At 45.2% G+C, this 19,013-nt stretch overlaps 2 protein-coding genes across 5 annotated transcripts in view; one reads left to right on the forward strand and one right to left on the reverse strand.

The window, feature by feature from the left end:
• LOC109698595 (solute carrier family 23 member 1-like) overlaps positions 1–5,740 on the forward strand; it is a 43,056-nt gene extending 37,316 nt beyond the window's left edge. The window contains exons 9-13 of one of the 2 annotated variants that reach the window (XM_074062459.1): positions 1,647–1,811; positions 2,042–2,150; positions 2,246–2,341; positions 3,394–3,572; positions 5,554–5,740. In XM_074062459.1, the coding sequence (XP_073918560.1) occupies positions 1,647–1,811; positions 2,042–2,150; positions 2,246–2,341; positions 3,394–3,548 (525 nt within the window). In that variant the 3' untranslated portion in view covers positions 3,549–3,572; positions 5,554–5,740. The remainder of the gene's footprint in view (positions 1–1,646; positions 1,812–2,041; positions 2,151–2,245; positions 2,342–3,393; positions 3,573–5,553) is intronic. The other variant, XM_074062466.1, reaches the window with a different exon arrangement.
• A 7,989-nt stretch (positions 5,741–13,729) lies between these two features.
• Stra8 (stimulated by retinoic acid 8) overlaps positions 13,730–19,013 on the reverse strand; it is a 58,275-nt gene continuing 52,991 nt past the window's right edge. Inside the window, exons 9-10 of one of the 3 annotated variants that reach the window (XM_074062550.1) lie at positions 17,185–17,299; positions 13,730–14,022 (exon numbers count right to left, since the gene is read on the reverse strand). In XM_074062550.1, coding sequence (XP_073918651.1) covers positions 13,948–14,022; positions 17,185–17,299 — 190 coding nt within the window. In that variant the 3' untranslated portion in view covers positions 13,730–13,947. The remainder of the gene's footprint in view (positions 14,023–17,184; positions 17,300–19,013) is intronic. The other 2 variants (XM_074062558.1, XM_074062561.1) reach the window with 2 other exon arrangements.

Here is a 19,013-nt window from a genome sequence, read left to right on the forward strand (position 1 = left end):
GCACTGAACCTCTGTCCCATTCCTCCTCTCCCATTCCCCCAGAAACCTCCTGCTTTCCGTCTCCATGAATTTGAATCTTCCAGGGACCTTGTATAAGTAGAACCAAGATATTTATCTTTTTGCCACTGGCTTATTTCACTAGCTTAATGTCCTCAAACCTCATCCATGTAGTAGTATGTGGCAGAACTTCCTTTCTTTTTAAGAGTGAATAATAATTCACTGTATGGCCATGTTTTATTTTTTCCTTTTCTTTGGATTTTATTGACTCCTTCCCATGGCCCCCCAGGCCCTCAGGGTGGAGTTCATATCTTACTCTGGGTTCCCACCTCCCACCTGTGTACGTGTCACTGAGGCCCAGGCATACTGCTTTTCCTTTTGCTCTCAGACCACCCAGGCTCCCTCAACACCGGGTCTGCATTTGCTGTTCCCTATCTAGAGAACTCTTCCAGTAATGGTGTGCATGGCTCTTGGTCTTCCCTCTGGTCTCAACTGAACTCTCACCGACCCGGCAGGCCTCCAGTGGTTTCCCTCCCATCCACTGTGAGCCCCATTACCTTCTTCTGACTATCTTCATAGCACATCCTGGATTGCTGTTGGAAATTATCTATTTTCTCTGTTAGATTACCTGTTTGGTGTCTGTCCCTGCTAAGATTACATAAGACTTCATTTACAAAGTAAGAGGTGACATGGAAATTGAAAATGATGTGGTATAAAAGTCATTGTGTAACTGTGAACTCACAGTGCTGTTGACAAAATCCAGGGGACTGATGGCTAGACTAGACACAGAAGATGCTGGTATTGCTGTCACATGGCTCCTGTGTGGCCTTGGACTCCTTAATGCCCCCATTTGTGCTTTGGTGTTCTCCTCTCTAAGATGAGAGGTTTGACAAGGCTTCCTCTGGGTTTCCTCCTGCCCTGGCCTTCTGTGATACATTAAACACGTGTGTTTGAAACACAGAGTATTTGCAAGGTGAGGAGCAGCTATAGTAAAATAGATGAGAGTCCTGTCTTTGGGGAGTATGTGATCTAATGTGGGAATAGACACATGTGATCCACATAGAGCACAGCATGAGCTGTGTGTAGAGAGGTGACATCATGCAACAGAACTGTATACCTCTGTCCCTTTCAAAAAAGAGACAAAAACCTTCATTCTTTATTGAGTGCTTAAGTACTTACTGTGCTTAGTACATTTTGTTGTTCTAAGCACTTCATGTATACGATCTGATTTAGTCTTCTGAAGTGCTACTAATCCCATGTGGTAAATTCAGAGAATTTAGGTAATGTGGCCAAAGTCACACAGCTAGTTAGTAGCAGAGCTAGGATTGGCTCTCAAAGCCCCATTCTTAACATGGGGCCATCCTGAATTGTATCTCTGTGCACGTTTATTAGAGGAGAAGTGTTTGGGTCAGGACTTGAAGACAAGTCTGAGCGCAGCAGAGGGGAGAGGTGAAGGCAGAGGCCAGGTCCAAGGTCACATCCTCATCCTTTCCAACACCCCCTTTGATAGCAGAGGGGACTGCTTTGGGATACGTGGCATTGTTCCTGCAAGTTCACCTTGGCAGTGTTTGAGGTGACGGAAGCAGGGCCTCTGCGGCATCTGGCACCCTGGTGCTCCCACCCCTGTCCTCTCTGTCTGGGTACTGCAGGTGGGGAGCAGGATGGTGATCGTAGCTGCGGGCTGTGTGCTACTCCTGATGGGTGTATTTGGGAAGATCGGAGCTGCGTTTGCCACCATCCCAACCCCTGTGATTGGAGGCATGTTCTTCATCATGTTTGGGCTCATTAGTGCCGTGGGGATCTCCAACCTGCAGGTGAGGAAGGCGAGGCACCCCGAGAAATGTGGTAGCAATGCCCTTCCTTAGAAGACCCCACTAGATGGGGTGGATCAGGGAGGAGGAGAGGAAGGGAATTCTTGGTCCCTGAAGCCACAGTGACCCCTAAAACAACCAGAGGCACCCAGATCGCTGAAAACAGCTGAGGTGTCCATGCATGGTAAAGGTGCTGATGGCCCACTCAGCCTCCGGGGGTCTCTCATCTGCAGTACGTGGACATGAACTCATCTAGGAACCTCTTTGTCTTTGGCTTCTCCATGTACTGTGGGCTTGCCATTCCCAACTGGGTGAACAAGAACCCTGAGAAGCTGCAGACAGGTGAGTGCTTTCTGCCCTCTAGACTGTCATCGCTCTGGGTGTTGAGCACTGGGGCCTTTGGTCCCTGTGAACCTGTCACTTTTGTCTTACTCTAGGCATCCTCCAGCTTGATCAGGTCATCCAGGTGCTGCTGACCACAGGCATGTTTGTCGGTGGATTTCTGGGCTTTCTCCTGGACAACACCATTCCTGGTAGGGCTTGCTTGTGAGCTGGTGGAGTGGGTGGATGATCAGTGTTTGGGCCACCTGGAGAGCTTCTACCCTGATTACTATGTCAGGCTTGCCACAGCACACCCACCCTGAATGGGTTCTGGGTCTGGAGTCTTAGGGATAAGAAGGGCCTGTATTAGCCATCTGAGGATGCTGTAACACCACAGACTGGTGGCTTAAGCAACAGAAATTTCTCTCTCATGCACAGATTCTGGAGGTTGAAATCTGCGCTCAAGAGGTTGTAGGTTTGGTTTCTCCTGGGGCCTTTCTCCTTGTCTGCTTTCTCACTGCATCTTCACATGGCTGGCTTTTCCTCTGTGCACACATTTTTGGTATTTCTCCAAGTGTCCCAATCTTCTCTTCTTATAAAGATAAAGTCAAATTGGACTAGGGCCCCCTCTAGAGGCTTTATTGTGACTTAATTACCTCTTTAAATCCCCTGTTTGCAAATGCAGACATATTCTGAGGCCTTGGGGGTTAGGCCTGCAACATATGAATTATAGAGAGACGCAGTTCAGCCAAGACAGGCCCTAAAGTGGGAGATACACCAGAAATAAAAGGAAAAAGGCCTTGACTCTCGTAAGTCCTACTATCTAATTGCCGAGGGAGACCACACGTGTATTTATTTATCCACTCATTCGTTCACATTTGTTATAACAACCCCTGAGCATTTGCTCAGGTACTGAGAATACATAGAGAAAAAAGATGTGTCTCTACCTCTGAGAACTCCGTAGGCTAATGGAAAGAGGCAGAAAACAGACAAGTATGATGGTGGGTAACAAGCGCATAGAGGTTCCATCAGCATGGCCTCTGGAGAGGCGGTCGAAACCCACCTCTCCTTCTGTCTCTTCTGGATCCTCCCTCAGCCTTTCTAAAGGACCTCTATGATAGCACCTGCTTCATGGCGTTCTACTTTCCACCAAATGTAAAATATTCCACAAACACTAAAAATGCAGGCAGACCTCCTCCCTGGAGTTGAGGAAGGCTTTTTTTTTACCAGGGCCCAGTCTTGACTTTTTGCTGTCCCCTCTTAGGAAGTCCACAGAAGCGAGGTCTCCTGGCCTGGAATCAAATCCAGGAGGAGTCTAAGGAGACTCTGAAGGCCTCAGACATCTATGGCCTTCCCTGTGGCATCGGTACCAAGTTCTGCGCGTCTCCCAGCACCCGGGTACTCCCTTTCTGCCCCTAGCTGGATCACAATGGGAAAGGTGAGGTAGGTCTCACCCTTTCCAGAATCTCCAGCACTGTGGCTGCCAAGAGGCAAAATATTAAGATCCTGATTGGCGCGCTCTGTTCTGGCCACCCTGGCTGGACTCAGTGTGTCCTGGGGTGTCTCAGCTCCAGTATGGTCGAGAGTGGCTGGTATCCACACAGAACTCTGCTTTTCTACTGTGCTTGGCAGTATTCTAAAGAACCAAAAGAAAGAAGCCTGGGGTAGGAGAAGGATGGGCTATTTGCTGAAAGGTGACATGAACAGTCCCCCAAAAGGCAGCAACCATGTGCCCTCTCCATCCTCCCCCACAACTCACCCCTTAAGGCTGTTGTGGAGGAGCAGCAAGCTCCTGACGCTCCAGGAGCCTGGCTCAGGGACCTGTGGCCTACACTCATCTGCTGAGTAGTAACGGCTGGACATATGCTTTGTGTCACACTACTATGACTTGTTCTACCCACAAAGCTCCGCACGTCTTCTCACTGCTCTTCAGCCTCCCTTCCAGGAGTAAATGGGGGCTGGAGATCCCAGAGCCAGGGAGTAGTAGAAGTCAGACCCCCTCTAGATAGTACAGAGGTTACAGGTCAAGGAGGCTAAGTATGGCAGCTAGGAATCAGTCTACTGAGACCCCAGACTCTGCCAGAGCTGCAGGTTGCTGGGAAGCTGTGTCCTGTACCATAATCTCAAGGCTCAGTACTGCCCATCACCAGGTGTGCTGGGAGGGGGGTGCTGGGAGGGGTGTACTGGGAGGAGGTGTACTGGAGGAGGTGTACTGGGAGGAGGTGTACTGGGAGGAGGTGTGCTGGAGGAGGTGTGCTAGAGGAGGTGTACTGGGAGGGGGTGTACTGGAGGAGGTGTACTGGGAGGAGGTGTACTGGAGGAGGTGTACTGGGAGGAGGAGGTGTACTGGGAGGAGGAGGTGTACTGGGAGGAGGTGTACTGGAGGAGGTGTACTGGGAGGGATGTACTGGGAGGAGGAGGTGTACTGGGGGGAGGAGGTGTACTGGGAGGAGGTGTACTGGAGGAGGTGTACTGGGAGGGATGTACTGAGAGGAGGAGGTATACTGGGGGGAGGAGGTGTACTGGGAGGAGGTGTACTGGAGGAGGTGTACTGGGAGGGGTGTACTGGGAGGAGGGGGTGTACTGGGAGGGGGTGTACTGGGAGGAGGAGGTGTTCTGGAGGAGGTGTTCTGGAGGAGGTGTACTGGGAGGAGGTGTACTGGGAGGAGGAGGTGTACTGGGAGGAGGTGTACTGGAGGAGGTGTACTGGGAGGAGGTGTACTGGGAGGAGGAGGTGTACTGGGAGGAGGTGTACTGGAGGAGGTGTACTGGAGGAGGTGTACTGGGAGGGGTGTACTGGGAGGAGGAGGTGTACTGGGGGGAGGAGGTGTACTGGGAGGAGGTGTAGTGGGAGGGGGTGTACTGGGAGGGGGTGTACTGGGAGGAGGTGTACTGGAGGAGGTGTACTGGGAGGGGTGTAGTGGGAGGGGTGTACTGGGAGGTGTACTGGAGGAGGGTACTGGGAGGGGTGTACTGGAGGAGGTGTACTGGAGGAGGTGTACTGGGAGGGGTGTACTGGGAGGAGGTGTACTGGGAGGGGTGTAGTGGGAGGGGGTGTACTGGGAGGTGTACTGGAGGAGGTGTACTGGGAGGGGTGTACTGGAGGAGGTGTACTGGGAGGAGGTGTACTGGGAGAGGTGTACTGGGAGGGGTGTACTGGGAGGGGGTGTACTGGGAGGGGTGTACTGGGAGGGGTGTACTGGGAGGGGTGTACTGGGAGGGGCAAGTGCACTCATTCTTCTGTCCTGGAGGAGTTGGTAGAGGAGTGCCAAGGACGTCTGTAAGTCATGTGGATGGAGACTCCTGGCATCCTGTGTAATTGAGGGCACAGTGTGGGTGCCAGGCTGTGCAGGGTGTGGCAGGAGGACCTGTGAAGGGGACAAATACTGTCCGCATCTCACTCTTGTTTCCTTTTGTCCCACAGCCCTCCACTAAAACCTTTGAAGAGCACCGTGCTATTCCAGCCACCCAGGGAATGGGAGCAGTCACTAGGTGGGGAGAAGGAGCTTCAGGGTGTATATGCAGAAGAGTTTTTCCAGGTAGAAAAATGAGTTGGTGAAAAGACATGCATTTTTAAAAAAAATCATTTGTTGATAAAATTTGTAAACCAATTCAGCTCTTTTGAAAGTTTTTTCATTCTTCACACAAGGATTTTGTATTGATTTTATAACGTACCCAATCTGTTTGTTCTTAGAACACATTTTGCAGTCAGCCTACAAAAAAACTGACAATTATTTTAATGTAATCAGTACTAGGAAATTCCTTAAAATATTTTTCTTTTCATCCTCACGTTGGTAATACGCGCATGTGAAATGTTACCTTTGGAAAACAAATGAACGCTTCCCTTTGGCTAGTGGGGAATGGCGAACTTTAATCCCAGGTCCTACAGGACATCTCCACGCTACTTCTGCTTAGACCCTCACACCAGCAGGTTTTCCACCCTATCCCTTTCTGTTGTTGGCACCTACAGACCAACCTTCCCTTCCCAAGGATGTTACTGTGGCAGTCACCATCTCTCTCTCTCTCTCCAGTGATTCTTCTTAACATCTGGTGACTTCCTATCAATAGAGTCATCATTCCTACACTCTGGCCTCTCTGAACCTTGAGCTCCATGATAATCTGGTCCTTTGTTCATCTCAGCCACTCACTTGGTGGCCATATTTCAGGATGAGCTTTGGGATTACCCTTCGCTGTGCCTCCTATGATCCTCAATTTCAGACTATCCTTTGACCTCCCACTTTTCTAGCTCCCAATTTGTAGTCCCTCAAGTCCAATAATTCTTTTACCTGCCAGGTTCTAAATCTTCCATCTTCCCACCTGTCCCCTCTTCCCTCCTTCTCTCTCTTTTTTTCTTTTTTGGCAGTACTGGGGTTTGAACTCAGGGCCTCAGACTTGCTAAGCAGGTGCTCTACCACTTGAGCCACTCCACCAGTCCTCCCTCTTCCCTTCTTATCCAGCCTCAGTTCCACAGTCAATTTATTTTATCCTTTTTTTTTTTTTAGAGACAGAGTTTTACAATGTAGCTCAGACTGGCCTTGAGCTCAAGGTCCTCTTGCCTCAGCCTCCTGTGTGCTGGGATTACAGATGTGTGCACAACATCCAGCTTTCCATGGTCAAACTTAATAACCACTTTCTTGCATTCTTAATGCTCTTGTCTGCTGTCTTTTTGTCACAGCCTCTCAGTAAAACCTTGACACTGATCCAAAACCATTCTTCACTGATTCTATTCCTGTACTTAACGTAGCTAGAGAAGACACACAAATAAGATGACTGGTCTTGGATTCATGACCATGAACTTAACCTGGATCCTCAATGCCACCTTGCTTTTCCAAATTCATTGATATCTCCTTCTCTTCTCTTCTAAAACTCCTTCTGCATTCACCCTCATCTTGATTCTCAGCCTTCTAGCTCACCGAGAAATCTACAGGGAAGCAAGCAGAAAAGCACCTGCATAAGAATCCCCATCTCCTCACCTTCTGGCTTCTGTGCCTGTGTCCTCAGGTGTCCCTGCTGAACTCTCAGGGTTCTTCCCTGATTTTTTCCCTTAGGCTCCAATTCTCCCCTCTCACATCAGCAAAATTTCTTTCTTTTAAAAATTTATGTCAACATATCTATTATTTGTACTTTCTTTTTAAAGCCTAATTTTTGTGAGTGATGTGGCATGGTGGTCTTGAAGTAATAAGGTCAACTCTGTAAAATGTTGTAATAAACTCATACAAACTCAGGTCCTGGTCTTAGCTGCCTGAGGGAAGCCCAGGACACCTCTCAATCCAGTCAAGAGCACGTCCTCCCTTTTTTCCCTTCTCTCTCTGCCCCCAGGGCCCTTCAAATCATGTCTAGTTATGTCATTCCTTTATTTCTTTCCCTTAAGTTGATGTCTCTAGGACTTTCCAATGCTCCATCTGTTCTCAACAAACAGCTGACAGCCAGCCAGCCAGGCCCAGTTTTCCAAATGTGTGTTCCTGTTTTATCCTTGGAGTGCACTATCATCAGGGAATCAACACAAGATAAAGAGGGGTGTCTCTCTACTGGAAAAGCCTCCTGTCTTCCCTCAGCTGTCCTTTCTGTCAGAGCACATGGTTTCAGAGCACCAGGGACAGACAGTTTTGTGAGAAGTGTATGCAGAAAGGACAGGTTTCTGACATTACCATAAAGGCATTTTTCTGTACACTGTTCAAAATCAAGTTTGGGGAAGTACATTTTTTTCCCTGAGTAACTGGTGGATGAAAGCTAATGAAAGGAAGAGGCATGAGGTAGTTAGCTCGATGAAATTAGCAGCATGTGTAGCTGAGTTAGTCAAACTAGAGGTCAGGCTCTGAGCTCAATCTGACACCCAGCCCAGTCACCTCCTGGCACACACAATCTGTGCTGTGTAACTGCTGGTCTCTTGGAGCTCAGAGTTGCCATGAGCTCAAGACTGCTGTCAGAAACCACATATCTGTTCAGATCTCACAGTCATAGCCCCTCAGCCTTTCTCCTGCATGTTCCACTGTTACCATCGTGACCCCCGTTCAGTCATGGTTTGAAGGTGATGCACATGCCTGTGCTATGAACTCTGAGGACTAGTTTCAGATTTCTACATCCTAATGCTTTTGTGGCAGACTGGAGAATTTTATGTTTTTCATCCTTCAAACAACAGCAAAAGTGCTGCCTAGCCATTAATTTATTGGGAAAAAAGAAAGAAACCTAGTTGACGATGAGGTGATCTGATGGTCTCTTTTGTTAATTGGGTTTTTTGCTTCAACCAAATCTATTGCTTTTTCTTTTTCTTTTTTTCTCATTTATTCATATGTGTACACATTGTTTGGGTCATTTCTACCCCACTGCCCCTTATCCCCTCCCTCTCCCCCACTTCCCTCCTTGCTTCCAGGCAGAACCTGTTCTGCCCTTATCTGTAATTTTGTTGAAGAGAAGACATAAGCATAATAAGGAAGACAAAGCGTTTTTGCTAGTTGAGTTAAGGATAGCTATACAGAGAGATTCCTAGCATTGCTTCCATGCACAAGTGTGTTACAACCCAAGTTGATTCTTCTCTTCCTTGATCTTTTCACTAGTTCCTGATCCCCTTCTCATATTGACCTCTGTCGCTTTAAGGTTTCTGTATTAGTTTCTCTGCAGTGGGAACATCAAACACTTTCATGTTTTGGTTTTCTACCTATCCCCATACCTCCTGTATGTGCTCTCTGCTTAGCATGTGACCTAAGTCCGATCACATTGCTGCATTTGCCCTTGATCTAATGTCCGCATATGAGGGAGAACATATGATTTTTGGTTTTCTGATCCTGGCTAACCTAGCTCAGAATGATGTTCTCCAGTTCCATCCATTTACTTGTGAATGATAAAATTTCATTCTTCTTCATGGCTGAGTAAAATTCCATTGTGTATAAATACCACATTTTCTTAACCCATTCGTCAGTAGTGGGGCATCTTGGCTGTTTCCATAACTTGGCTATTGTGAATAGTGCCACAATAAACATGGGTGTGCAGGTGCCTCTGAAGTAACTTGTGTCACAGTCTTTTGGGTATATGCCCAAGAGTGGTATTGCTGGATCATATGGCAGATCTATGTTTAGATTTTTAAGAAGCCTCCAATTTTTTTTCCAGAGTGGTTGCACTAGCTTGCATTCCCACCAGCAGTGTACGAGGGTTCCTTTTTCCCCCCACATCCTCTCCAGCACCTGTTGGTGGTGGTGTTTTTGATGATAGCTAGTCTAACAGGGGTGAGGTGGAATCTTAGTGTGGTTTTAATTTGCATTTCCTTTATGGCTAGAGATGGTGAGCATTTTTTCATGTGTGTTTTGGCCATTTGAATTTCTTCTTTTGAGAAGATTCTGTTTAGTTCACTTGCCCATTTCTTTATTGGTTCATTGATTTTGGGAGAGTTTAGTTTTTTAAGTTCCCTATATATTCTGATTATCAGTCCTTTGTCTGATGTATAGCTGAGAAATATTTTCTCCCACTCTGTGGGTGTTCTCTTCAGTTTAGAGACCATTTCTTTTGTTGAGCAGAAGCTTTTTAGTTTTATGAAGTCCCATTTGTCCATCCTTTCTCTTAGTTACTGAGCTACTGGCATTCTATTGAGGAAGTCCTTGCCTATACCTATTACTTCCAGAGTGTTTCCTGCTCCTTCCTATACCAACTTCAGAGTTTCAGGTCTGATATTAAGGTCCTTTATCCATTTTGAGTTGATACTAGTACAGGGTGATAAGCATGGATCTAGTTTCAGTTTTTTGCAGATGGATAACCACTTTTCCCAGCAACATTTTTTGAAGAGGCTGTCTTTTCTCCATCATATATTTTTAGAGACTTTGTCAAAAATAAGATGGGCATAGTTGTGTGGATTCATATCCGGGTCCTCTATTCTGTTCCACTGGTCTTCATGTCTGTTTTTGTGCTAGTACCATGCTGTTTTTACTGCTATTGCTTTGTAGTATAGTTTGAAGTCAGATATTGTGATACCTCCAGCGTTGTTCTTTTTGCTGAGTATTGCCTTGGCTATTCGTGGTCTCTTGTGTTTCCAAATGAATTTTAGGGTAGATTTTTCAATCTCTGTGATGAATGTCATTGGGATTTTGATGGGAAGTGCATTAAACATGAAGATTGCTTTTGGGAGTATAGCCATTTTTACTATGTTGATTCTACCAATCCATGAGCACGGGAGATCTCTCCACCTTTCTTTTTTTTTTTTCTTTTATTATTCATATGTGCATACAAGGCTTGGGTCATTTCTCCCCCCTGCCCCCACCCCCTCCCTTACCACCCACTCCACCCCCTCCCTCTCCCCCCACCCCCTCAATACCCAGCAGAAACTATTTTGCCCTTATTTCTAATTTTGTTGTAGAGAGAGTGTAAGCTATAATAGGAAGGAACAAGGGTTTTTGCTGGTTGAGATAAGGGTAGCTATACAGGGCATTGACTCACATTGATTTCCTGTGCATGTGTGTTACCTTCTAGGTTAATTCTTTTTGATCTAACCTTTTCTCTAGTTCCTGGTCCCCTTTTCCTATTGGCCTCATTTGCTTTTAAGGTATCTGCTTTAGTTTCTCTGTGTTAAGGGCAACAAATGCTAGCTAGTTTTTTAGATGTCTTACCTATCCTCACCCCTCCCTTGTGTGCTCTCGCTTTTATCATGTGCTCAAAGTCCAATCCCATTGTTGTGTTTGCCCTTGATCTAATGTCCACATATGAGGGAGAACATACGATTTTTGGTCTCCACCTTTCTGTTGCTTTTTCTGCCACATGGAGGTAAGAACAGATGCTCAGTCTCTTAAGAGAGCTATTATAACATATAACAACAACAAAAAACCCCAAAACAAAAACAAAAACAAAACAACCAACAACAGCATAAAAATTCTCAACGGGTACCTGTAACCATTGATTTTCTATATTAACTTGGCCAAGCTATAGTTTACAGTTATCCAATCAAACACTTACGGCGGAGGCTATAAAGACATTTTATAGGTGTGTTTAACACCAACAATCAGCTGACTTTAAGGAGATTGTTCTGGATAGTGTGGCAGGATTCAGACAATTGAAGGAAATAGAAGAGAGCTGTGGTTTCTAGGAGAAGAATTCTGCCTCAAGACTTCAGCATCAACTCCTGCCTGCTGGCCTTACCTGTAGATTTCAGACTTGAAATCCCCACAGCCATGTAAACCAATTCCTTCAAGCAAGTCTCTGTGTTTCTCTCCCTTCTTACCCTGCCTCCCTGCAGAACCCTGACTGATGCAATGCCAACTGATAGAGAGAGGTGGCTGTCAGATACAGGAAGGTAACTGAATGAAGTAGGAAGAGTTCAGGAGGAAGGGAAAAGAGCAGCATGTGAAGGGGGTTTTATGCAACAAATCCTCCCTGGTCTGTGCCAAAATCCAATAGGGCCTGCAGGGGAGGCAAAGGGCAGCTGGGGCTACGGAACAACAGTGGTAGATTAATCCCACATGGTGTGGAGAGAAGGGGCACCCCAGCATTCTGTTAAGGTTTACTGTGCCAGGGACCTCTGGCACATTCTGCTTCAGAACAAAGTTACAGTATCAGACTAAGTAGGTTGACAGTGAAGTCTGGTGACATGAGTGAGAGGCTGGCTAGAGCTGGTGTGTGCTGCTTAGGGCCTACTGCATGTAGGGCCTCTGTGAGGATCCATGTCTTCTTTCCTATGCACTGACCTGTTCCTAGTTTCCTAAGAGAGTAGAGATGGCTGACCTAAGTGCCCCCTCTTTTTTTTATTTCCCACATGAGTTTGGGTAACTCTTGACCACAAAGCCAGCCTGCCCAGCTGCCTGGAACATGCCCACGTGCCTTCTTGATCATTTCTAAGCTGTAAACTGCAGGGCAATGCTCCATCTCTGCATGTCCTCACTGGGAGTCTTTGAGGGTTGCTTGTATGTCACTGGATGGTGCCTTGAGAGCTGGGGCTTTGGAGTCAGGCAGGACTGAGTTTGGATCCTAAGACTTAATCTGAGTGTCAGACTCACAAAGATATGGAGCAGCGAAGGCACTTGGGAGGCCTTCAGTACAGGGGAGCCAGGGTCATTAGGACTTGTACACTGTAAAAAACAAGGTGAACCATTTGTTCTTCACACCCAGTCTATTAGTCAGAGTTCACCAGAGAAACAGAACCAACAGGAAGCATATACACACAGAGAAAGGTGAGAGATTTATTTAAGGAATGGGACTGTGCTATTGAGGAGATGCAAATCCAAAATCTACCAGGTGGGAAAGAGTTGAGGTTGAATCCAGAGGTCTGTTGATAGAAGCCCTTCTTCTTCTAGGGAGGTCAGTCTTTTTCTATTAAGGTCTTCAATTGATTGAATGCATCATAGGGTGCCATTTGCTGTAATCAAAGTCTACTGATCTAAAACATATCCTCACAGAAATGTCTAGAAAATGTTTGACCAAATATCTGGGTACCACAGCTTAGTCAATTTGACACAAAATTCATCCTTACCCCACAGGGTGCAAGCCCAGGGACATTTACCTATCCTTTGGCCAGGAGCCTCACCAAAACTGCTCACAACACTGGAATCTCACCCCAGCACTCATTCAGGGTCTATACCAGAAGAAGCAGCTGTATTTGGCTCTACTCTGTTATCCTGGTACAGGGTTCAGGTTGCTGTCATCACTAAGAATTCTAATCAGAAGATATCCAGGTCTTGTGTTCTGGCATAGATGAATACAAGCAGAACATAGCAAGGGAAATAACGGAGTTTATTATAGATGAAGGGTGAAAGGGATTACAGGTGGAATGGAGTTGCCATGAGCAGGAAAAAGAGAGATTTTTGTTTTAAAATGTTTTTATACCATCCTTAAGTTGGAGGTAGGGAAAAATCTGTCTCATTCCCAGTCTCCAATGGCCTTGGGTGGGTGCAGGGAGGGGCGGGGTTCTGGACAGACTGGTGCATACACTTGTGTTAATTTTCGGGTACCTTAACTCCATGGAGAAAATTTCCATTTTTTTAAAAAACTTTTTAGCTCTGTAGCTAAAAAAGGATTTGCAATTCAAAAGGAGACCTCCCAACTGACTGAGAGTTCAGAGGGAGGGAGTGAGAGAGGGGTCTACCTTGAGATACTCTAAGTTAAGCTATACAGATTTATGAGTCCCCATCTTTCTCTAACAGTACTATTCACAGGTTCCAGTGCATGCAGCAGAGGCTGGTGCACTTCATAGCTCCAAAACATCCACCAGAGCAGTGCTAAGTTCAGGATGTGCTGAAAGGACTTGGTGTTACATCACTTCCAGGGCATGTCCAGCCTGTTCTTTTTTTTTTTTTTCCTGACTGTACTGGGATTGAACTCAGGCTCTTGTGCTTGCTAGGCAGGTGCTCTACCACTTGAGCCGTGACCCCAGCCCTTCTGGTTTTTGTTTCTTTTTCAGGTAGGGTCTTGCACTGTTAACTTTGCCTGGGAGGGTAGATCCTCCTATCTCCATTTTCTGAGGCAATGCCTGGCCCCTCCTGTCCTCTTCTTGAAAGGCTAATAACCTGAGCCTTAGCTGCATCTGGCATTTTCTCCCTGTCCCCAAAGAGAGACACAGTGGACGTGTGCCCTGCGGCAGGCCAGCCTCTTATGCCAATTGACCCCAAAAGACTAACACAAGGCCACACTTCTCTTATACTTTTTTTAATAATCAGAAACTAAAATATCAAAGATGTTTCTGTAACAGCCCACTCCAAAGAGTGTTAGAGAGCTAAGGCAGGTGTTACTATAGATGCCAGCATTCAAAACTGGAAACTCCCCATGTCATTCAACTCCCTTCCCTCCCAGCCCTTCTGCATTATAAATCTTCTGCATTGCAAATTTTCTGTATTACAAATCATCTGCCTTACAAATCATCATCATCAAAGGTTTCCAGGCATTTCAACATTATCATCTCTTCATCAACAGGAAGGTCTGGTTCCTGCAAAACACAGTGCAGAAGAAGATGAAATTTGGATTTAAGGGTCACAGCAGACAGGACAGTTCCAGAATCTTGGGTGTGCTTAACTCTCCCAGTCTCTATCACCATTCACCTCTAGCTTCTGGCAAGGGAATATAGGGGACAGTCCTATTTCAATTTCACTCAATTCTCTATGAAGGCAAGTTTGGCTTCTTTCCTATCCTGGGGATTTCCAGGACCCCATAAGAAAGACAGGGAAAAATCTTAATCCTTTATCCAAATGCCCATCAATAGAAGATGGTGAATTACACTATGATGCACCCACCAATGAAACACCATGAAGCTGTCTTTTAAATAAAGGAATCAGATAGCTCTTTATCTATGGGGTAGACAGTCAGAAAAAGAGAAAGTATAAAGCAATGTGTATAGTAGGGTACCATTTGAGTTTGAAAGAATATGTTAGTAGCCAGGCACTGTGGCTCACACCTACATTCCAGCTACATGGGAGACTGGGCTAGAAGGGATCATAGTTCCAGGTGTACCTGGGCAAAAATGTTTGACCCCATCTCAATGGAAAGAAAGGCAGATCAAAAAGGGCTTGGGGTGTGGCTCAAGGGGTAGAGCACATGCATTGCAAGCTCAAAGCCCTGAGTTCAAATCCCAGTACTTTCCCCCAACCAAAACAAAGAGCATAAGTATCTATAGACTATCTTTGTGCGTATTTGCAAGAAACTGGTGGAAAAAAAGAGTAGCAGAGAGACTAAGGTTATTGAATATCTTTTGGTCACTTTTGAATTTTATACTGTATACAGAAAGTTATCTATTAGGAGATAATTTTTTAAAGAAACAGTACTGTATGTGTTTAGCAAGGGTTTCTCTTCCTTTTACCACCCTAGCCAAACTCTCAGGAGTCCCTATTACTAATTCCCCTGAAAGATGTTCCTGGATTTTTTACTCTTCCTATCCCTCCCCTCCCCAGAAGAAAATGACTCTTGTCATTTGTTATCACTGCGGATCAGGAATGATCCTCATGGATCCTGGGCAGTGTCCATCTAATAAGAGTAGGCCTTGGTCCAAGGGAGGCATCTAGATAGACTGGGGCATGATGTACTCAAACCAAGCCCTCCTGCTCTGGAGAAGCAGTTCCCATTCCCCATGCTTTGCTGAGAGGAGTGGGGAAATGAAAATAAAGTGTTATCAGAGGGGTTACAACTCAATGACAGAGTATTCGCCATGTGTGAAGTCCTAGATTTGATCCCTAGCATTAAAAAAGAAAAAGTATCAATGAAGTGGAACCAGGTGGATTTCTCTAGGGAAAATGCAGAGGCCTCTTGTTCAGGGTAAAGATAATTCCAAAGGTGGAGACAAACTAGAGTCAGAGTGTAGAGGGTCCCAGGAGGGAGGTAACTCAACATCCAGTTCTGTCATACAAAGCACTCCAATGTTGTTCAACATGTTCTATTTCCTTAAATTCCTGAAAATGAGGTATTTTAAAGCTTTGGTTTGCTGAAAGCCACAGGCTATGAGAGCTGTTCACTGGTGGTGGTTGCAGAAGTGTATTGAATAGTGTTCTCCCTAAAATTAATGTCCACTTGAAAACTCATTTGGAAATTGGGGCTTTACAGATGCAGTTAGTTAAGAGTTCAAGATGAAACATCCTGGATTTAGGGTGGGCCCTTAAACCCAAATGACCAGTGTCTGTAGAAGACGAAAGGAACAGAGAGACACATAGAAGGAGGATATGTAAAGACCAAGACAGTGACTGGAGAGATGCAGCCAGGGCAAGGAATGCTGAGAATTGCCAGAAACCACCAGAAGCCAGTGAAGGTTATGGAAGGATTCTTTTCTGGAGCTTTCAGAGGTAGTAGCATGGTGGCCCTGTTAACACCTTCTGGCTTTCAGGACCATGAAATGGATTTCTTTCATTTTAAGGTAGCAAGTTTGTGGTCATTTGTCAAAGCAGCCCTAGCCACAACAGCAGCTAATTAAGTTTCATCCTGCCACCTCCATAAAATGCATCAACTGGAATGAGAATGAAATTTCCCTCTCATTCAGAGAGATACCAGAGTCTATCGAAGCGAGAGACTTCCTGCCCCAAAACTACCTGGACAGCTTGTTCAAAACACAAATTTCAGGGCCCCATTCCTATCACACTGAATATTGTGCATCAGGAGTCTAAATTTCTAATAAGATCCTAAGGCAATTTTTGGGAAGGCTGAAGTTTAAGTACCTCTGCTTTATGTGGACTCTAATCTCTACTTGCTCTTTCTTTTCTGTCATATATGGAGAAATGAAAACAACAAAGCAAAAGCCTGTCCCTTTAGCCTGTTCTCAAAATCTCAGTAAAGTGGACTAACTTAACTGTATCTGTCAGAAAGAGGGGACAGCTCTGTGATGGTCACTCAAGGATTGGTGGGAAGTGGAGAGAGAACTAAAGGAATGGATTCTTGACTCCAAGTGGGAATTCCAAGTGCCTTTGCAAGGGGAAATGTAGAATTAGTGATGAAAGGACCAAATTATATTTTAGCCTATTGAAAGGTTTCCTAATTATTTTCAGGCAAACATTTGCCACTATTATTTACCTTATTAAATAAATAATTATTACCTTATTAAATAAACAATTGCAGTTTTGCTAATTCAGCAGAGAAAAATCGATGCTTGTGAATCCAAAAGGACCTTTCCTGGTGGTTCACACACAACCACCTTCCCTCAGTGAGAGCTTTGGGAATGGCCTCCTAACCAAGACCCCCATGATTTTTTGTCAGCTGCATGGTCAGCTTTTGGGGAGCAGAAATTATCCTTCAAAAGATGACCACAAATATTATTGCAAGGTCTCAACAGATGATGACCTAGCTCGGTCTCTTGAAAAGATGATACACACTGTTATAAATACCTGCTATGAGCCAGCCCCCCAGGATCAATCTGGTTCCTGCTTCCAGGAGTTCCCATGCAGACCTTCCCCAAGGGCATCTCTTCCTTTGTCTCTTTCCTCAGTTTCCCTGTTGTCCTCTATTCCACTGGAGGCATTAGGACTGATGTCAACCACCCATGGTGTAGGCCAGAGAGAATCAAGGCTCCTCTAGGGGTGATCAGTGTGAGGGTTGGCTAGAGCCTCCTCAAGAGCTTTTTTTGCCATCATAAAGGAAGTAGGCAGAGGTCTCTCTACACCCTGCTCTGTCCTACCTGTTTTAACTGAGTGTTAATGCAGCAAAGACCTTTTAAAAAATTGATGATCTGCATATAGAGTTGAAATTTTTCCTCTGGATTATCTGGGTTGCAGTTTTCCAACACCGAACTGCTAACATAAAGAAGAAACAGAAAACTTTTAGAATCCTAATCTTTCACTTCTGTTTGCCAAAACCTCTCCTACCCCCCAAAATTTGGGTTACAATGTGATCCTAGCACTTTTAAACACTCAGCTGAATTCTTGAATAGTCCAGAGCTCTTCTTAAAAACTTTGCACTGACTCCATTTACATGTCATGTCTGGAACCCCCTTGAAAAGCGAGACTATGGTGAGACTGGCTCTTGTACCTTAATTTAGTGTTCTAAGCATGGCCTCTGGAATGAGGGAGTAACTAGTTCTCAGTCAGCTTCCCACAGCAATGCCCACGATTCTGGGTCACCTGAGGCTCCTGAGACAGCTCAAGATGAACATTGCACATCTTTGTGCTTGCAAGGCAGGTATTCTACTCTTTTTTTTAATTTATTTTTTTATTATTCATATGTGCATACAATGCTTGGGTCATTTCTCCACCATGCCCCCACCCCCTCCCTTACCACCCACCTGCTCCCTCCCTCTCCCCCCCACCCCCTCAAAACCTGGCAGAAACTATTTTGCCCTTATCTCTAATTTTGTTGAGGAGAGAGTATAAGCAATAATAGGAAGGAGCAAGGGTTTTTGCTAGTTGAGATAAGGATAGCTATACAGGGAGTTGACTCACATTAATTTCCTGTGCATGTGTGTTACTTTCTAGGTTAATTATTCTTGATCTAACCTTTTCTCTAGTTCCTGGTCCCTTTCTCCTATTGGTCTCAGTTGCTTTTAAGTATATGCTTTAGTTTCTCTGTGTTGAGGGCAACAAATGCTATCTAATTTTTTAGGTGTCTTCCCTATCCTCACCCCTCCCTTGTGTGCTCTCGCTTTTATCATGTGCTCAAAGTCCAATCCCCTTGTTGTGTTTGCCCTTGATCTAAAGTCCACATATGAGGGAGAACATACGATTTTTGGTCTTTTGGGCCAGGCTAACCTCACTCAGAATGATGTTCTCCAATTCCATCCATTTACCAGCAAATGATAACATTACATTCTTCTTCATGGCTGCATAAAATTCCATTGTGTATAGATACCACATTTTCTTGATCCATTTGTCAGTAGTGGGGCATCTTGGCTGTTTCCATAACTTGGCTATTGTGAATAGGGCTGCAATAAACATGGGTGTGGAGGTGCCTCTGCAGTAACCTGTGTCACAGTCTTTTGGGTATATCCCCAAGAGTGGTATTGCTGGATCAAATGGTAGATCAATGTTTAGCTTTTTAAGAAGCCTCCAAATTTTTTTCCAGAGTGGTTGTACTAGTTTACATTCCCACCAACAGTGTAAGAGGGTTCCTTTTTCCCCCGCATCCTTGCCAACACCTGTTGTTACTGGAATTGCTAATGATGGCTATTCTAACAGGGGTGAGGTGGAATCTTAGTGTGGTTTTAATTTGCATTTCCTTTATTGCTAGAGATGGTGAGCATTTTTTCATGTGTTTTCTGGCCATTTGAATTTCTTCTTTTGAGAAAGTTCTGTTTAGTTCACTTGCCCATTTCTTTATTGGTTCATTGATTTTGGGAGAATTTAGTTTTTTAAGTTTCCTGTATATTCTGGTTATCAGTCCTTTGTCTGATGTGTAGCTGGCAAATATTTTCTCCCACTCTGTGGGTGGTCTCTTCAGTTTAGAGACCATTTCTTTTGTTGAGCGGAAGCTTTTTAGTTTTATGAGGTCCCATTTATCTATGCTATCTCTTAG

The sequence above is a fragment of the Castor canadensis genome, chromosome 2, assembly GCF_047511655.1.
Source record: "Castor canadensis chromosome 2, mCasCan1.hap1v2, whole genome shotgun sequence".
Taxonomy (NCBI): Eukaryota; Metazoa; Chordata; class Mammalia; order Rodentia; family Castoridae; genus Castor; species Castor canadensis.